The sequence below is a fragment of the Lampetra fluviatilis genome, chromosome 17 (assembly GCF_964198595.1).
Source record: "Lampetra fluviatilis chromosome 17, kcLamFluv1.1, whole genome shotgun sequence".
In the NCBI taxonomy this organism is placed as follows: Eukaryota; Metazoa; Chordata; class Hyperoartia; order Petromyzontiformes; family Petromyzontidae; genus Lampetra; species Lampetra fluviatilis.
The window spans coordinates 3,673,072-3,693,244 of NC_136291.1; the positions used below are offsets into that span (position 1 = coordinate 3,673,072).

Below are 20,173 nucleotides of genomic sequence, written 5' to 3' on the forward strand. Positions count from 1 at the left end.
GTGCGTCCGAACCATTGCGTTTGGGGCTCAATTTAACGGTGTGTACATTACGTGCAGATTTGGTGGAGTGGTTGTGCGTTGGTGCTGCGCACCGCTTTGTAAACTCGGCAACCCGAGGTTTGATGTCCCAGCCACGGCGAATATATCCGTGGTGAGCGATATCTGAACCGGTCATATGCGCCTCCTCCATCAACCCGAACGGTCCCGCACGGTCCAGCATGGTGAGGTCCGGTCGTACGACCAACATGCACGGCATGGTGAGGCCTTCATCCAGAATTGTATTGGCAAAGGACTGAATTGTGTTTGACATGTTAAAATCATGTGTTGTCATGGAGGATCATGGGTAACACAATTAACCGTAGAAAAGTCAGTGGACTGCTCTCGCCAGTAACATCTGGTAACAGCAGTATTTATTTAACAGGCCTGACTTTGCCGATGAGACTCCAAGTCAAAACTGGCTCAGTGTTTGCCTTCTTAATGAAATGCTGCTGTTAGCAATTGATTCGTGTAAGCTGTTAGCAGATGGACTGGAAAAAAGCTACCGAATGTTCACGTAGCAAAAAACTTTTTCATGTTTATTCATTCATTGATGTTGTGGTATTTCCCCTTCAGGTTAATCGAATTAACAATGCCGAACGAGATGGGACATTCCAGATGGATAATACAAATCGGACGGTACAAATAAGGCAAGACTAATCGTTGATTCTCGATTCTGATTATGCATCTGAATTGTGATAATTCAGCAAACTGCTGCGTGAGCATGCGGTGTTGAACTGGTCCATGCCTGATGGTTGCACAGTTTTACCGCGGTTCTTTGTGTGGCGTTTGGCAATTGTGGATTTGCCCGGTGTTGTACTCGTAATGGAGTAACATCGAGCCTCATGGACAGGCGTCAACTCCACGGCCGAGTGGGCGTCTTTGTTTTTGCCCTGCACGAGTGCGTGACTTCGATCCCAGCTGACGGCCAACACCGGTGACGATTATCTGAACCGGTCCTGGGCCTCCCCTAGGTTGACTCAGCCTCAAATGAGTACCTGGTGCGGTGCGAAAACATCGCCACCGGGAAGAGACAAAGACGGTCAGGCGTGGTGCTGGCCACCCACCCCCTCGCGTACCGTGCCGGCCTTCATAGGTGCTCGCTAACAGCACTTGCCTATACAGGGGAGGGGGGGACTCTTTATCTTTGCAATGATGTAACGAAGTTGGCAACTTCCCCTCTTCGTAGCCTGGCACACCCAGCGCCTGTCTCGGCCCCCCGGCCCTTGAGTCTTGGCACAGAAGACTCGCCTGCAGGCTCCATCGAGGCATCACTGCACGTGTCCGTGTGTGGGGTGCGGTGATTGAAGCACTGTGAACCTGTTAAACCTGTTTTTCGGTAAAGTCACGTAGGTCAAAAAAAATCTATCAATAAAAGTAAAATAAAATAAAAATCACGACGTTTCGGAGGCAACACAAGCTTCCGTCTTCAGGTGGAACCGTCACAGCCCGACAGCTGTATCAGCTCCGAAACGTGGTGATTTTTTTATTTTATTTTACTTTTATTAATTTAGATTTTTTTACCTACGTGACTTTACCGAAGAACCTAAGAATATGAATCCTTGCAGTCACGAAAGCTTCAAATCTGTTAAACCTGCTTTCCGATTCCATTCACGTCCTAAGCGCTCGTGGCCAGCGATGTCAGAACCAGTCCTGGGCCTCTTCACTAGTTCGACCCAGCCTGAAATTAGTCCCGGGTGTGATTTGTGAAAACATCGCCAGCAGGAATTGCCCCCAACATTCTCTATACAGGTGATTTGACATTTGAGTGTGTGTGTGTGCATGCGTGCGCATCTCTGCAATCAGGGCCTTTTGTTGAGCTTGGAGGCTGGGCACTGGATCTTGTAACCGACCGTGTACGCCTGTACGTACACACGTACCTGGTTTATCCTGCACACGCGGACACACACACGCGTTCAGAGAGCTGCAAGCCTTCTCACTCGGTCTCGAGATCTTTGTAAATCCTAGGGAATGCGGCTCCACCAGAGCTCTCGACGCTTCACCATTGTGGGCCGAGTCACCACCCTACGTGCCACTCGCGACGTGCATCATGGCTGGTACAATCTGCTTTGTTGGCACTCAGTTGCACACTGACCGCGATTTTAAATTGGGTTCTCAAGTGTAGCGAGTTCGTGGCCTTTGACCCGACCACCACCGACTGAAGGATCTTCCTCAAGCCTCCTCCATCGTGACGCCGCTATTACAGCTCACGCAGCTCCACATCCACCCTGCCACATCAGTCCACCTCCTCCCTAATCCCTTGCCGTGCCCTTTTAGGCCCCTCTATCTGCCCCCCCATCACAAAGGCACAGATCCCCCGTATAGCCTTAACAAACTATTGGGGCAAGTGCTGTTAGCGAGCACCTATGAAGCCAGAACGGTACATGAGGCGGTGGGTGGCCAACACCACGCCGGACCGCCTTTGTCTCCCAAGTGGCGATGTTTACAACAATCGCATCAGCTACTCATTTGCGGCTGAGTCGATCTAGGCGAGGCCCAGGACCGGTGCAAATAACCGTCACGTGCGCATCCTCCGGGCTCACCTGTACTTTATATTCTTAGGTTTTTTCGGTAAAGTCACGTAGGTTAAAAAAATTAAAATTAATAAAAGTGAAATAAAAATAAAAAAAATCACCTGTACTTGGTGCAGAGCTGCACGCCAAGCGGGCCGCAGCGGTCCACGTAGCTCTCGCGCACGCCCTTACGCACCGCCCGGGACCCCAGCACGGCCCGCGTCACCAGAGGACAGACCCTGCGCATGCGGCAGGCAGCGCCGTGAGACGGCTCTCATTGTGTGAGCGGCGTTCTCCTTCGCCGCCCCGCACCTCCGATTGACGCGGTTGGCCACGGACGGTGCGGAATAAGTTCAACGTGCATTACAGGCTCAAGCCGCGGCCACGTGTGCTGAGCCCGGCCCACAGACGCCTCGTTGCCATGAACGCCGGGAGCTGGGAACTGGGAGCTTCTGGGGCCGGGGGCAGCCCGGGCGAGCGGCCCGGGTCTGTGTGACGCAACTTGACGTTCCAGCGGGCTAGGAGGAGGGCTGGATTTATGGAATATTTTCTTTCAAACTAAACGATGAAAACTGTTTATATTTTACCAGGTAAGGCACACTGAGCTCTACGGCTCTTTTTCAGAAGTGACCTGGCCACAAATGGTAGATCACCGGAGTGGCTTATCACGTGGAAATTTATAGCAGCCAAATACTCTAAACGCACGTTGATTCTAAGTGTGGAGGGAAAAATCGGAGGACCCGGATAAAAATCCGCGCGACCACGGAGAGAGAGACATGCAAACTCCAAATATACAGCAGCAGACGTCAGGATCGGGATTGAACCCATGACCTACTGCATACCCCGCGAGGGAGTTAACATCTACGAGCCACCGTGATGATGATGAGAGAGAGAGACACGCAAACTCCAAATATACAGCAGTCATGGTCGGGATTGAACCTATGACCTCCTGCATACCGGGCGAGGTAGTTAACATCTCCGAGCCACCGTGATGATGATGATGAGAGAGAGAAACACGCAAACTCTAAATATACAGCAGCAGGTGTCAGGGTCGGGATTTAACCCATGACCTCCTGCATACCAGGCGAGGTAGTTAACATCTCCTAGCCACCGTGGCACGCCTTGGGCCCCCTCAACGCCCTAAATCCCCCCCCCCACCCCTCCCAGCCCCTCTGAACCACCCTTTGACAACAAGCGTCTTAAGATCAAGGTGCGCTGAGATGCAGGCGAGGCGATTCTGGACGGGAGTGGATGAGGAAGGGGTGTGGGGTGGGAGGGTCCAACTCACAGCTTTTCACAGCGGAGGCCCTCGGTGCCCTCGGGGCACGAGCACGAGTTGTGTGGTCCACACGTGGCCCCGTGCAGACACGGAGGGACGCACGGCTCCACCACGGCTACAGGCAGGGTGGGGAGCGAGAGAGGAGGAGGGGTGGGGGGAGACGGGAGCGGTCACGGCTGCCACCGTGCGTGACGGCTACAGGGTGGGGAGCGAGAGAGGAGGAGGGGTGGGGGGGAGACGGGAGCGGTCACGGCTGCCACCGTGCGTGACGGCGGGCGGTGAATTTGTGCGGGGATCGGTACTCCGGATGAATGCCGATGTGCCACTGGAGTGGTTCCGGTGATTGCGTGGGTGGTGTTTGGTGTAATTGCGCCGGTAGTGATGGTACTTGATAGGTGTTGTATAGTGCAGCGATGCCGGTGGTCGATGGTACTGTTGGTGAGTGGTGTGCTGACGGTGCTGTTAGTGGGTGGTGGTGGTGAGTGGTAGTGAGTATTGCACAAACAGTGGTGGTGGTTAGTGTTGGTCTGTGTTGCGTAGCGTTGTGGTGCTGGCAGTGGTGTAGCTGGCGGTGGTGGAGGTGGTGCAAGTGGTGGTGGTGGTGCTGGCAGTGGTGGTGGTGGTGGAGGTGGTCCTGGCGGTGGTGGTGTTGGTGCTGGCAGTGGTGGTGCTGGTAGTGGTGCTGGTAGTGGTGCTGGCAGTGGTGGTGGTGGTGCTGGTAGTGGTGCTGGTAGTGGTGCTGGTAGTGGTGCTGGCAGTGGTGGTGGTGGTGCTGGTAGTGGTGCTGGTAGTGGTGCTGGTAGTGGTGCTGGCAGTGGTGGTGGTGCTGGTAGTGGTGGTGGTGCTGGCAGTGTTGGTGGTGCTGGCAGTGGTGGTGGTGCTGGCAGTGGTGGTGGTGCTGGCAGTGGTGGTGCTGGCGGTGGCGGTGGTGGTGCTGGTAGTAGTGGTGGTGCTGGTAGTGGTGCTGGCAGTGGTGGTGGTGGTGCTGGCAGTGGTGGTGCTGGCGGTGGCGGTGGTGGTGGTGGTGCTGGCAGTGGTGGTGCTGGTAGTGGTGGTGGTGCTGGCAGTGGTAGTGGTGGTGCTGGCGGTGGTGGTGGTAGTGGCGGTGGTGGCAGTGGTGGTGCTGGCAGTGGTGGCGGTGCTGGCGGTGGCAGTGGCGGCGGTGCCAGTGGTGGAGGTGGTGCTGGCAGTGACGGCGCTGCCAGTGGTGGAGGTGGTGCTGGCGGTGGTGGTGCTGGTGGTGCCGGCCGTGGCCCGGCGTTGCCGCCGCCCTTACCGCTATCGCAGGCGGCTCCCGTGTAGCCGTGGCGGCAGCGGCAGCGGTTCAGCCCCACGCAGGCACCCCCGTTCCTGCAGGGCGCGCCGCAGCGCACGGGCTCTGCGGCACGGAGCGAGAGCGATCACGGTGCCCGGCGGACCACCGAGGTACACGGGACCCCCGTCGCAAATACCGCGTGCCTGTGAGTGCGTGCGTGCGTGTGTGCGTGCGGTTCGGCGTGTTTCGCACGTGCTTTGTGCGCGCGCGTGTGTTAAATAATGCGGCTGCGTGAGCACACTTGTGCGCGCGTGTACACGTGTGCACTCACCAATCTGACAGCGCGTGCCCTCCCAGCCTCCGGCACAGATGCACGTGTTCACGTCGATGCAGCGCCCAGAGTTGAGGCAGGGAGGGGTGCACGTGGCTGAGCAAAGACAAAGATCCCCCGTGTGGCCATCAACAGACTGCTGCGTTGGCGAGCAGCACCTCCGAAGGCCGGCACGGCACACGAGGGGACGGGTGGCCAGCACTACGCCTGGCCGCCTTTGTCTCCCCAGCTCTGTTTTACACACTGCACCAGGTGCTCGTTTAAGGCTACGACCGGTACAGATCATCTTCGCCGGTGTTGGCCGTGAGCAGGAATTGAACTGGGATCGTACCACGACCCACACAGCCTACGTAGAATGCTCTTAGCAAGCGCCGATATTGAGGCTGACAGGGCACTGTTTGCATCTGTGTTCTTGCGTGTATGTGTTGAACTTCTTTCGCACCGTACATAGCCAAGAAGGACAACAAACTAAACACAACAACAAGCAGTTCTAAAGACGTGAGTTTGTCAATCTAGATGATGATTTAAAAGTGCACAGCTCCAGTGGCTTCCTAATATCGGAAGGAAGAGCGTTCCAGACGGCCGCAGAAGCGCACCGGGAAGCGCTCGAAGCGGTGACCGCCGTCTTTGTTTCATTGGCAGCCAAAAGCCGCTGCGAGGATGACCACCGAAGTTTGCACGATGGTTTACGAGGCATAGCTACCGAGTGTGCAGGCGGTGTGACTGCACCGGGGCCCATTGTTCCTGGCGACAACGAGTGGCTGGGAAGAGGGATGGACGTGTGGGGGTGGGGGGGCCATTTATTTCATAGTAAAGTGTTTTGGGTTAGATCGCGTAAGTGTAAAATGTGTCGTAACCCTCCACCACCAGACACAGCAGGTAAGGTTTGTCACGTAAACCACGCACCAGTTCACTATGAAACATCTCCTTTACCAGTGGCAAAATATAGTAATAGGTTTTTACCCTTTCAACTGGTACAAAAAACTGACACCTTCATACAAGGGATCATGTTTGCAAAAACCACAACACAAGCAGTCAAAATGCAAACAAAAATCAACAACTCTGGTAATGATAATGATATGCACTGTCCTTGAAGTTGCGTACGCCTTTTGGCATCATCTGGTCCAACACCAATGGACCAATCAACTTCAAGGACAGTGCATATCATTATCAGATTTGTTGATTTTTGTTTGCATTTTGACTGCTTGTGTTGTGGTTTTTGCAAACATGATCCCTTGTATGAAGGTGTCAGTTTTTTGTACCAGTTGAAAGGGTAACAACTTATTACTACAACGTACCAGTTCGTTTAAGAGTAAATACACAACATAGATAATTTAACTACGACGTGTCGCTGGTAATTACATCGGGCGATTTTATTCCTTGCACAGGGGGGGGGGGGGGCCGTGCCAGCCACGCTACGCCGATGTGTCTGTGCGCGCGTCCGTCCGTCCGTCCGTCCGTCCGCCCGCCCGTACGTACGCGAGAGACACTGCGGCCCCGTGTAGTCGGAGGAGCACTGGCAGACGCCCGGACCCACGCAGCGCCCGCCGTTAGCGCAGGGGAGTTCACACACGGCTGGGAGATGCAAAACAACAACAACAAGCATCTTACTAATAGGGTTTTTCCCTTTATTCTGGCAACAAAACTGACACCTTTTGCAAGGAATCATGCTTACATTAACCACAATACTTGCAGTCAAATGCAAACAAAAAACAATAATTTATGCATTGTCTTTGAAACTGATTGGTCCACATACTCTTAGTTCCTTCGGTAAAGTCACGTAGGTAAAAAATGAAATTAAAATAAATAAAAATAAAAATCACGACGTCATCAGGTGGGACCGTCACAGCCAGATTTGCTGCATCAACGGTCCCACCTGATGACGGAGACTTGCGTTGCCTCCGAAACGTCGTGATTTTTATTTTATTTTTTATTAATTTTAATATAAATTTTTACCTACGTCACTTTACCGAAAGAACTAAGAGTATGAATCCTTGCAGTCACGAAAGCTTCAAATCTAGAACTGATTGGTCCACACCAGAGACAGCTTTCTATAGAGCCTAGTCTCATATGGTGTTCGACCAGATGACGCCAAAAGGCGCACAGTTCAAAGACAACGCACTACCAGAGTAATGAGAGCTCGGGGTGAGCAGCCACATCATGGGACCTCCTTTGCCAGTACCAACATATACTAATAGGGTTGTATTGTGCTTAATGTAAGCATGAATCCTTGCAAAAGGTGTCAGTTTTGTTGCCAGAAAAAAAAGGGGGAAAACCCCTATTAGTATATTTTGGTACTGGCAAAGGAGGTCCCATGATGAAACAAGCATCTTCTTGGTTCTTTCAGTAAAGTCACTTAGAAGGGATATAATAAAATAATAAAAATAAAACATAATAAAATAAAATTCTCACGACGTTTCGGCCACAACGCAAGCAGCCGTCCTCAGGTGAAGAACAGGGCTGTCGGAAATACAGCGTCCGAATGAACACCACCAAGCTTGGCAGCGTATTTTTTAAATGTATAGTCTTCTCACCATCACAGTTCTTCTCGAACAATGCCACTTATTCACTCGAGTCACTCTCGGGCATCAGTCAGCTGCTTCCTTATAAATCTATTATCGCTACTACCACAGTCATTGTTCCAGTGAACTTGACGCCACGGTTCCACCACCTTTCCCAAAAGATTGTTCCACCAGATTGACCTCGACTCCTTCCACAAGATGGACCGGCTCCTCTCATTCGTGACCGTGTTCAATCACCGTCGAGCAAGGTGGGTTTAGGGGGCCCGGGGCGACTCACCTGTGTGGCATCCTGGGCCGGTCCACCCAGGTGGGCAGAGACACACGTCCCAGCGCATGCACGTGCCCCCGTGGGCACAAGGTGGTGTGCACATGGCTGCACGCGGTACAGGTGCGTGTGTGGTACATGTGTGTGCAGTCCACGTGTGTGTGTGAATGTGTGCGGTACGCGCGTGTGTGTGAATGTGTGCGGTACGCGCGTGTGCATGCGTGCATGTGCGCGTGAATGTAGAGAGGGCAAAGGTTGGGGGAAGAATAGGGGATGGGGTACAGATTTCACATTGACACGTTTAGCATATTGTGTAAAAAACCATCACAAACTTTTTTATCCCATGCACATGTTTAAGTGTACAGCATTTTGTCTACTACTGGATAAGGGCCTGCGCACGCCGTGCGGGTCATGGGGGTTATGTGACCATACTGCACCACGTGCTGGATCAGTGCCCGATGGCAAAAGCAGGGAGCATAGCTGCAGGAGCTTAGAACTACAGTACAACAAAGCATTTTGCTCCACTGCCCTCCGCTACCCACGAAGTATCCCTGCGTCAGCCTATAAGTGTACGCGTACAGTATAGGCATGTAGTTGTGTGTGTGTGTGTATATATATTGTGTGTATATTGTGTATATATGTATCGATGAGTGTGCAGAAGCATGTGGTTGTGTGTGTGTCTATAATGTGCATATGTGGGGAGCGGTGGCGCAGCGATGAGTGCACTGCATTACAAACCCGGGGACCTGAGTTCGATTCCCACTTACGGCCAACATCAAGACGAATATCTGAACCGGTCCTGGGCCTCCCCTAGGTCGACTCACCCTCAAATATGTACCCGGTGCGGTGCGTAAACTTCGCGACTAGGGATACAAAAGCGGCCGGGCGTGGTGCTGGCCACCCACCCCCTTTGAGTGCCGCTCCGGCCTTCATAGGCGCTCGCCAACAGCGCTTGCCCCAACAGTCGCTTAAGGCTATACGGGTGATCTTTGTCTTTGTGTGTGTGTGTACGTGGATGTTGCTTGTGCTTGTCTATCACGGCGCTTCTTCTTACCCGAGCAGCTGGGACCCGGGTACCCAGGGGGACACTCGCACGAGTTGGGCCCCACACACTCGCCATAATTCTGGCAGGGGGGGTCACACACGGCTGTGGATCACAGGGGTGGGGGGGGAGAGATTTGTCCACATCTGGAGCTTGCCGACCGCTGCAGGCAGCAGATCCACTCTCCCATTCCGTACGAAATTCCACACTCGAAATCCACTTCGCCGTACAGACTCTGAAAAACCGCTGTCCGTCGTGGGCCGCGGTGCCGGCCTACACCACCGCCTACGCACGCGACAATAAGCTACGCCGACCGTTCCGAAAACATCTTTGGTCAAACGGAGCACGGGGCCATCCTCCGGCAGCGGGCTCGTCCCTCCGACCCTCGCCACATGAAGTCCATCGCGCGAACAGCGGCGACGCCGCAGCTGAGTGACGAGCAGCGTTCGCGGAGAAGGCTCCGCAGCGATACGGTTCACCACGCAGATGGCCTTTTTAACGCATTATTACAATACGGTACACTCCGGTATTGATCATTATCATCACGATCCATGGGCAGATAGCTCGCTAGGTGTCCACCGCACATTTCGTTGTCTGTTTCCACTTTGCTCTCATCGTGTGCCAATACGCTCACGTGGTGGGCACATCTTTCTGGCACCAAGCTCTCGTGATGCCGTCGTCAAGCCATTCTCTGTTAGGCCTTCATCTGTTTCAAAGTTCCTTCACATTTTTTATTTTCATCTTGTTGTCGAGGTACCGATTCCCTTCTCACCACTGCCTGCATCAAGTCTTACGTGCGACCTTTCTCTTACATCTACGTTGGTCACTCTTTGGGTTCAGCTTAGTTGCAGCAGCATCCTTCCGTAGCAATACCTTTCAATGAGTTTGCGTGGCGTCCAAATGCGACCGCACGGCAATTCGCCGCGTTGCAGCCGGCTCGTTGCCAGAGCCGGCCGCAGGCCACGCACGGCCGCATCTCTCACTGAAGAATTATGCCCGAGTCTCTGGGCGACTGCGGTTGTAGGCACGTGGCAATGGAGCAAGATAAAGACACTTTGCAGGAATTCTAGATTTGAAGCTTTCGTGACTGCAAGGATTCATATTCTTAGGTTTTTTCGGTAAAGTCACGTAGGTAAAAAATTTAAATTAATAAAAGTAAAATAAAAATAAAAATCACGATGTTTCGGAGGCAACACAAGCTTCCGTCTTCAGGTGGAACCGTCACAGCACGATAGCTGTATCAAGTAAATGAGAGATTACAAGAGATACCACTCCGTATTATATATACCGTATTATATATACCGTATTATATATATGGAGTGGTATCTCTTCTAATCTCTCATTTACTTGATACAGCTATCGTGCTGTGACGGTTCCACCTGAAGACGGAAGCTTGTGTTGCCTCCGAAACATCGTGATTTTTATTTTTATTTTACTTTCATTAATTTTAATTTAATTTTTTTACCTACGTGACTTTACCGAAAAAACCTAAGAATATGAAACTTTGCAGGAAGTGTTAGAATTGGTTTTGCCACTCTCCCCCGGTTGGGTGGAGAGTTTTCGATGTGTGTGTGTGAATGCCCGTACAGCTTTTGTTCGGCTGGATAGAGGGGGCTAAACGGGGGCGGCATGGGCTAGAGAAGAGATGGAGTGATGTGGTACAGGAGGACGTGGAGCTGAGTGGACTTGTCAATAACTGGTACCAGCGGTGTCAAGAACAGCCTCTGTGGAGGAGGCTCGTGAAGGACGCTACTGGGCAGTTGGAGGCAGTCGCCCTCCAACAACAACGGAGGGCAGAGAAGCGACGCTCACAACAACGAGCAGAGCGCCGGGCGGCTAAAACGCAGCAAGTTGGCACAGTAGGGGGCACAGGTGGTGCATCGACCAGTCATCTCAGTCAGTCGACCCGTGGAACCTGGGTCTGCCCTGTGACCTCCTGCCAGCGGGCGTTCGACACTTCACGTGGCCTCAAGGTGCACCTAGCCTGGCACAATCTCCGTGGTGACGTCACCGCCACTTAGTGGCGAATGGCGGTTGTTGTTGTTGTACGAAGTAGGGAGCGGTGGTGTCGCGGTTAGGGTGCGATGCCCGCTGACAGCCACCAACAGCAGTGACGATTACCTGACCCGGTCCTGATACCTCCCCGAGGTTGACTCAACCTCAAATGAGAACTAGGGAGACAAAGGTGGCCGGGCGTGGTGTCGGTCACCCACAGGTGTTCGCTAACAGCACTTGCTCCAACAGTTTTGTTAAGCCATGATACAGTTGTTGTTGGGTTAGATCACGTAAATATATAAATGTGTCGTTAAACACGCCACCACCCGACACAGCTAACACGTAAGGGTTGTCACGTAAACAGAACGTGCCAATTCGTCACTTGTACAGCACTAGTGTATAGTGTAGTGTATAGTAGTGTAGTGTATAGTGTTGTAGTGTATAGTGTTGTAGTGTGTAGTGTAGTGTATAGTAGTGTATCGTGTAGTGTATAGTAGTGTAGGGTATAGTAATGTAGTGTATAGTAGTGTAGTGTATAGTAGTGTAGTGTATAGTAGTGTATAGTAGTGTAGTGTATAGTGTAGTGTATAGTAGTGTAGTGTATAGTAGTGTATCGTGTAGTGTATAGTGTAGTGTATAGTGTAGTGAATAGTGTAGTGTATAGTGTAGTGAATAGTGTAGTGTATAGTGTAGTGTATAGTGTAGTGTATAGTGTAGTATACTAGTACAGCACTAACCGGTGTGTTGGAGAGCCAAGCCACAACATTTACAATCCGAGTACGACTTTTCGCCAATAATTACAACCGGCTTCATCAGGCGACAGCCAGATTTGTCAAGGCTATACGGGGCAGGGGGGGGGGGGGGCCGGGGGGGATCTCTGTCTGTACGTACGCTCGCACTTGCTGAGGTCGTCCGTGCGCACGCGGAAGCCGGGTGAGCACGAGCAGTTGAAGCCGCCGGGGAAGTTGTCGCACTGCTGCTCACAGCCCCCGCGCGTGAAGTCGGCACATTCGTCCACATCTGGGGGGGGGGGACGAGAACACACGTAGTGTACGCGTGCGTACGCGAAGTGTACGCACGCGTACGCGAAGTGTACGCGTGAGTAGTGTAGCTGCGCTATAAACCCGACGACCCGGGTTCGATTCCCGCTCACGGCCAACAACAGTGACGATGATCTGAACCGGTCGTGGGCCCTCCCCTAGGTCGACTCAGCCTCAAATGAATACCTGCTGCGGTGTGAAAACATCGCCACTGTCGGGCGTGGTGCTGCAGCGGTTCGCGCGCTGCTGCGCTACGAACTCGGCCACCCGAGTTCGATTCCTGCTCACGGACATCCACACGGGTGACGATTATCTGGGGACGAGAACGCACGGGTACGCGTGCGTATGCACGCGTAGTGTACGCGTGCATACGTGTAGTGTACGCACGAGTAGTGTAGCGGTTAGCGCGCTGCGCTATAAACCCGACGATCCCGGGTTCGATTCCCGCTCATGGCCAACAACAGTGACGATGATCTGAACCGGTCGTGGGCCTCTCCTAGGTCGACTCAGCCTCAAATGAGTACCTGGTGCAGTGTTAAAACATAGCCACTGTCGGGCGTGGTGCTGGTCACCCGCCCCCTCTTGTGCCGTGTTGGCCTTCAAAGGGCACCTGCCCCAACAGTTTGTCAAGGCTATACGGGGGATCTTTGTGTTATCAAAGGCAAAGATCCCTCCCAACCCGTGTAGCTTGCACGGTGACCGCGACGACGATGACGATGATAACGATGGCGATGATTATGACAGCGGTGGTGATGGTGACGGTGACGACGACGATGACGACGGTGGTGAGAATGACGATGTCAATGATTCTGAGGGACCATCCATAAATGACGTCACGCCATTTTGGACGATTTCCCCCCCCCCCCTCGTCACACGGCGTCACATTAAGTCAGACCCCCCTCAAATATGACGTCACAAAGCTCTGCCCCCCCCCCGCCCAAAACCATATTTCCATTTTTTAAATAAAACATGCTTCAAATCGCTTTAAACTATTGTCATTGTAGTGCGTGTTTAATGTGGCGCTGCACTCTGATGTTGTAGGAGAAAACATTTATTGAAACGTCTATTTAATTAAGTACAACGTGCTGTCTGTATTTATTTAAAGTTGCGCAATTTGATGCGACGTCACATTTCTCAAACCCCCCCCCTCCTCCTCGCCACACATCGTCACAAATGTCTGTCTCCCTGACGACGGGATGAGAAATGCCCTCGAGCCTCCGCCGACGCGGCCGCGTAGCGAGCGAGGCGGCACCTTCTCACCGTCGCACGACAGCTTGTTGGGGTTGAGTTGCCACCCGGCGCGGCAGGAGCAATCCACGCCGGCCTCGGCGTGCACCGAGCACGCGTGCTCGCAGCCGCCGTTCCGCTGCTCGCACGACGTGATGTCTGGCGGACGCGGGGAGCGGGAAATGGGAAGGGACCATTGAATTCTCCGGACAGACCGCAAACAGCATAACATTACCTAATTTAGCGTGTGTGTGTGTCTGTGCAAGTGTACGGCACGGGCTAGAGAAGAGATGGAGCGATGTGGTACAGGAGGATGTGGAGCTGAGTGGACTTGCCGATGACCGGTACCAGCGGTGTCAAGATCGGCCTCAGTGGAGGAGGCTCGTGAAGGACGCTACTGGGCAGTTGGAGGCAGTCGCCCTCCAACAACAACGGAGGGCGAAGGAGCGACGCTCACAACAACGAGCGGAGCGCCGGGTGACTAAAGCACAGCAAGTTGGCACAGTAGGGGGCACAGGTGGTGCATCAACCAGTCATCTCGGTCATCTCGGTCAGTCGACCCGTGGCATCTGCTGGGTCTGCCCCGTGACCTCCTGCCAGCGGGCGTTCGACACTTCACGTGGCCTCAAGGTGCACATGGCCTGGCACAAGCGTCGTGGTGACGTCACCGCCACTTAGTGGCGAATGGCGGTTGTTGTTGTTGTATCTGTGTGTGTGTGGGGAGCGGTACTGTAGTGTTTAGCGCGCTGCGCTACGAATCCGGTGACCCGAGTTCGATTCCCGCTCATAGCCAACATCAGTGATGATTATCTGAAGTGGTTTTGGGCCTCCCCTAGGTCGACTCAGCCTCAAATGGGTACCTGGTGCAGTGTGTAAACTTTGCCACTAGGGAAACAAAGGCGGCCGGATGTAATGCTGGCCACCCACCCCCCTTTTGTGACCTTCATAGGTGCTCGCTAACAGCACTTGCCGCAACAGTCTCTTAAGGCTACACGGGGGATCTTTGTCTTTGGTGAGGAGTAGTATTGGCTGGATAAAGGGGCCTTAAAAGAGCACGGCATGGGCGAGAGAGCAGATGGACTGATGCGGTTGGGGGGATGTGGAGCTGAGCGGACTTGTCAATGACGCCAGCGGTGTCAATATGGGGCCTCTGTGGAGCAGGATGCTCGTGAAAGACTCATCAATCATTGGTTGTTGGGGACAAAGACCACGAACTCGCTACGCAGACTCCAGATTTGAAGTTTTCGTGACTGCAAGGATTCATGCTCTTTGGTTTACGTGACTTTACCGAAAAAACCAAAGAGTATCGCGACACAGACGTCTATGAAGGCTCGTGTGCGTGCGTGGCCGCGTGTGTCCGTGCGTGTGTCCGTGCGTGTGCCCGTGCGTGTGTCCGTGCGTGCGTCCGCGCGTGTGTCCGTGCGTGTGTCCGTGCGTGTGTCCGTGCGTGCGTCCGCGCGTGCGTCCGTGCGTGTGTCCGTGCGTGCGTCCGCGCGTGTGTCCGCGCGTGTGCCCGTGCGTGTGTCCGTGCGTGCGTCCGCGCGTGCGTCCGCGCGTGCGTCCGCGCGTGCGTCCGCGCGTGCGTCCGCGCGTGCGTCCGTGCGTGCGTCCGTGCGTGCGTGTGTCCGTGCGTGTGTCCGTGCGTGTGTCCGTGCGTGTGTCCGTGCGTGTGTCCGCGCGTGTGTCCGCGCGTGCGTCCGCGCGTGCGTCCGCGCGTGCGTCCGTGCGTGTGTCCGTGCGTGTGTCCGTGCGTGCGTCCGCGCGTGCGTCCGCGCGTGTGTCCGTGCGTGTGTCCGTGCATGTGAAGTATTGGAAAATGACGGCAGGAAACTCCTTGACGGGAACACACTTCTTTTATTAAATCTTGACTTGTAACAATACAACGCGTGGCCTCTCTTCTTCACACCGCACTTCTCTTGACTCAGGATTCTGTGCTGCCGGCTCTCTGTGCCTCGTGTAGACTCCGCGCCTCGGCTACACTCTTCTCTCGCCTCGTGTAGACTCTGCGCCTCTGCTACACTCTTCTCTCTCTCCTCGTGTAGACTTTGCCTCTCTCTCGCTGGCTACACCGTATGCATACTCGGCTCGTGCAGACCGTTCTCTCTCGCTGGCTACACCGTATGCATACTCGGCTCGTGCAGACCGTTCTCTCTCGCTGGCTACACCGTATGCATACTCGGCTCGTGCAGACCGTTCTCTCTCGCTGGCTACACCGTATGCATACTCGGCTCGTGCAGACCGTTCTATCTCGCTGGCTACACACTATACATTACTCAGCTCGTGTAGACCTTTCTATCTCGCTGGCTACACACTATACATTACTCAGCTCGTGTAGACCTTTCTATCTCGCTGGCTACACACTATACATTACTCACTTCTACTCTCCATTTCTCTCCTCTCCGGGCTCTATCTCTACACCTTCGTCTTCATTCTTAGATGGTTCCACTTCTGCCCCTTGCTCCTCTGTGCATCACCTTATATACCCCTTCTTCCCGGGAGACGGAGCGGATGCGGACCTCAACGTCGGCACCGCTCCTCCGTTACCCAATCCCCACGCGCTATCCCCACGATCCGGTTCCGCTCAGCGCGTGTTTCCACTCTCCGACCAATCACACCGCGCTGCTACCCGATCACTCCCTCTGGGCGCGTCACCGGCACACAGCCAATCAGCAGCACTACCCCCACCCGCGCACTGACGCCTGCTCCTCCCCGTCAGCGCGCGTCACCACACACACACCCGTACATACGCGCTGGCACACGACATATACACCCAGCGCGTATCACCACTACATCACCCCCTCCCACATAGCTCGCAGCCGGCCCGGCTGCTAACAACAACCAACCACGACGATAAAACGACAACCAACAAAAAAAAACCCCATAACCCCCCGAGTGTGCCCCGTAACATAACACAACAACAACAACAACAAGAATAACTATGTACAGATTGACAATGAACGCGAAAAGTCAACAATAACACGATACGAGCAAATACGAAACGAACGCGCCCCACGTCCCTGCGACTACACGCAGTGACGAGGCGCTCCAGCTGCCCCGACTCCTCACGAGGCAGGTCATGCAAAGTAGCACGACCTGGCGCGAGTCCGTCTGGCTGGTCCATCGTATGGGGCGGGACACTGACGACCGTCCGGCGGTTCCGGCCGCTCCAGACGGTGCGGAACGGGCCTGAAAGGGCCGGCCCCGCCGCGGAGATCCGGCCGCCGGTGATCGGCAGCTGTCAGTTCCGAGACACCTGGGAGCAGATCAGGCGACAATACGTGTGGATCAGGCAGAGACATTTCCCCCTCTGGGTCGCCGGTCACGTCACACGCCCGGCCATCACGACACAAGGGGAGGCCATATGGAGGCGAGAACGGTTTCAGTCGGGAGGGGTGAACGTACCACCGGCGCTTTCCCCACTTTATCTGAACGCACTGGGGCCGTGCAACGCGCACGACCTCCACGGGTCCCCTCCACGGTCTCAACAATTTAGGCGACGTAGCCAAGGGTGCCTGAGGGCAATGCAGCCAGGCCCTGTCACCTGGTTTCCATTCATGCATGGACACCTTCCGTGCCCGCAACCGTTCATTAGCAATTTGGCGAGCCCGCGAATTAAGCCGTGCGGCCTCCCTCGCCTCTGTCAGCTTATGAATATTAAACTTAATATGTTCTGCCAAATTAGAATTAGTTCGTGGAGCGGACAGGCCAAGTTGCGTTTCTATTGGCGGGTCAGCTTCCCGACCGTACATCAAATAGAATGGGGAAAACCCCGTAGCTGCATGGGGGGCCATTCTATACGCGGCAAGGACTCCCGGGACCTGCAGGTCCCAATCTACATGTGCCTCGCACACCTGCTGGCACAGCATGGAAGTCAAGGTTTTGTGGAGTCTCTCCACCATCCCGTCAGTCTGCGGGTGGTACGGGGAGGTACGCACCTTCTTGGTACCCAACAGATCGCACACCTCTTGCAACAATTTACTCGAAAAATTTTTACCTTGGTCGGTCAGCAGGCGTTCGGGAGCCCCCTTGTCCAGGACATAGCCCTGGACGAAGGCATCCGTCACAGCCGCTGCCGACTGGTTAGCGAGAGGCCACGCCATAGGCCATCGGGTAAAGTATTCGACCCCCACTAACAAATATTTATTCCCTCTCGGCGTGACTGGGAAGGGCCCCAAAATATCGAGTGCAACGAGCTCGTTGGTACGCGAGACCTGAATAGATTGCAGCGGTGGATTAGCTGCCACGGCCGGTGGTTTACGCCTGGCGCACTCAACGCACCCCTTCAGAATATGCACCACATCACTTCCCATTCCCGGCCAGTAATAGTCACGCTGAAGCAGGGCAAGCGTCTTGTTAACTCCCAAGTGCAAGAGGCGTTCGTGTGCCGCCAAGACAACCCTCCCCCTCACAGCGGAAGGCACCACGAGTGCGTTCCGCCGGGACAAACTGTCCCATTTCAATAACACGCCCCGCTCAAGTACATAGGAGCCGGTACGCTCCTGGTCCCCCTCGGGACCCCCAACCTTGCGGCGCAATGCTAGCAGCGAGCTGTCCGCCATCTGGAGGCGGCCCCATTCGCTGAGCGACAGCGAGAGCAGCGAGTCCCGACCCTGAGAGGCAGTGGAATCATCCCCACTCGGTGCGCCCGCTGTCGCAGCCAGTGCCCCCATCTCCCCCGCAAGCGTCGGTTTACAGCGCGCCGATCCCGACAAACACGCGCATTCATCACAAGGCAACAACCGCGACAAGCAATCGGCATTCGTGTGTCGCAACCCCTTACGGTACGTAGTCGTAAACTGATAGTCCTGGAGGACTTCCAACCAACGCGACAACTGGCCCGAGGGCTGGGCGACCCTCAATGAATACTGTAGCGCCGCGTGGTCCGTTCGGACTGTAAAGTGACGACCATACAGATATGGCCTAAACTGCTGCACAAAAAAAACAATGGCAAGCAGCTCGCGACGGGTGACACAGTAGCGCTGCTCCGCCGGAGACAACACCCTACTACCGTAGGCGACAACTCTTTCGACCCCCCCAACGACTTGGGATAGCACCCCCCCAATGCCCGTGTTGCTAGCATCCGTGTCCAGCAAAAAGGGACTGGCAAAATCGGGATAACACAAGGGTGGGGCACCCACCAAGGCGTCCCGGAGGGAGCGAAACGCGGCCTCCTCCTCCGGTCCCCATTTGAACTTCACTCCTTTCGCCGTTAGAGCGTGCAAGGGTTTTGCAATAGTGGCGAAGTGCTCAACGAACCGCCGATAATAAGAAGCAAACCCGATGAAACTACGCACGTCGGAAACGGACGTAGGTGTCGGCCATGAACCGACACAATCCGTCTTCGCGGGATCGGTGGAGATCCCCGAAGAATCGACAATGTGACCCAAGTATCTAACAGACCTACGAAGGAGGTGACATTTGGCCGGTTTAAATTTCAACTTAGCCGATCGCATTCACAAGAACACCCCTCTCAATCGCCGGAGGTGTTCCTCAAACGTTTTACTGAAAACAATGACATCGTCCATATAAATCAAGCATGTATCCCACTGCAAGCCCGACAAAACCAGCTCCATAAGTCGCTGAAACGTCGCTGGAGAGGAGTGAAGTCCCATGGGTAACCGGTTAAACTGGAACAGCCCCCCTGGAGTCCGAAATGCTGTCTTAGGTTTCGACTCTTCGTCGAGCGGCAACTGCCAAAACCCCGATAACAAATCAAGAGTCGAAAAATATCGCGCACCAGACAATGCATCGAGGGACTCATCCATCCTGGGGAGCGGATACGCGTCAGCCACAGAGATCTTATTCAGGCGACGGAAATCAACGCAGAATCGCAGGGACCCGTCCTGCTTCTTAACCAGCACAATAGGCGCTCCCCACGGGCTAGAGGAGGGTGAAATAATATCGGCTTCTAGCATATCGTTAACAGCCGACTGAACATGTTCCTTCTCCACGGGACTCAGTCGGAAGGGATTTAGCCTGACCGGCGCCGCATCGCCCGTTTCAATGTGATGGTGCAACAAATCCGTGCACCCAATGTCATACTTATGTTTACTGAATACATCAGAGAATTCAATGAGCAACTCGCGCAGCGCACCCAACTGCGCCGCCGACAAATCGTCCGAGGCGGCACATAACGAATGGACCCACTCAAGGTCTTCCCTTGGCTCAATGTTCCGCGCGGGGCTCGAGCCCACCTGCGCAACCAACCCATCATCCCCAGGAACCTGCGCCGCGTGAGCCAGCACGGTGCCCTGCGGGATGACAGCTGGTCGCGACCCCGCGTTCAAAACCATCACAAACGGATCCCTGTCAGCCCGCACCAAAGTGTGAGCCACCGATAAATCAAGACCCCCGACAGCCTTGTTAGAAGGACCCAAAAGCATACTCTGTCCCGAAGCCTCCCTCACCCATGGTTTTCGCAACCGGAGGGGAATCAACATCTGTGAACCCGGGGGCACTTGCACTGTCTGCGTCGCCACCGCTTGTATCGTAGCGCACGCCGTCCGAATGTCAGTAGGGCCCGTCAAAAATGAAATCCGGCGACCCGATGGCAGTTCAATGCATCGTTGATCGATAAGAATTTTAATGGGCATTTTAGCCAAAAAGTCAGTGCCCAAAAGACACGGAACTGCCAAGGAAGACGAAACGAAAACGGGTCCCGATAATTT

At 54.4% G+C, this 20,173-nt stretch overlaps 1 protein-coding gene across 1 annotated transcript in view; it reads right to left on the reverse strand.

Annotated features, from left to right (window-relative positions):
- Positions 1-48: 48 nt before the first annotated feature.
- LOC144936832 (uncharacterized) overlaps positions 49-20,173 on the reverse strand; it is a 39,792-nt gene continuing 19,667 nt past the window's right edge. Inside the window, exons 12-21 of the mRNA XM_078863996.1 lie at positions 13,539-13,664; positions 12,130-12,258; positions 9,256-9,348; positions 8,214-8,309; positions 6,894-6,989; positions 5,415-5,510; positions 5,105-5,206; positions 3,838-3,943; positions 2,672-2,788; positions 49-1,926 (exon numbers count right to left, since the gene is read on the reverse strand). Coding sequence (XP_078720122.1) covers positions 1,839-1,926; positions 2,672-2,788; positions 3,838-3,943; positions 5,105-5,206; positions 5,415-5,510; positions 6,894-6,989; positions 8,214-8,309; positions 9,256-9,348; positions 12,130-12,258; positions 13,539-13,664 — 1,049 coding nt within the window. The 3' untranslated portion in view covers positions 49-1,838. The remainder of the gene's footprint in view (positions 1,927-2,671; positions 2,789-3,837; positions 3,944-5,104; positions 5,207-5,414; positions 5,511-6,893; positions 6,990-8,213; positions 8,310-9,255; positions 9,349-12,129; positions 12,259-13,538; positions 13,665-20,173) is intronic.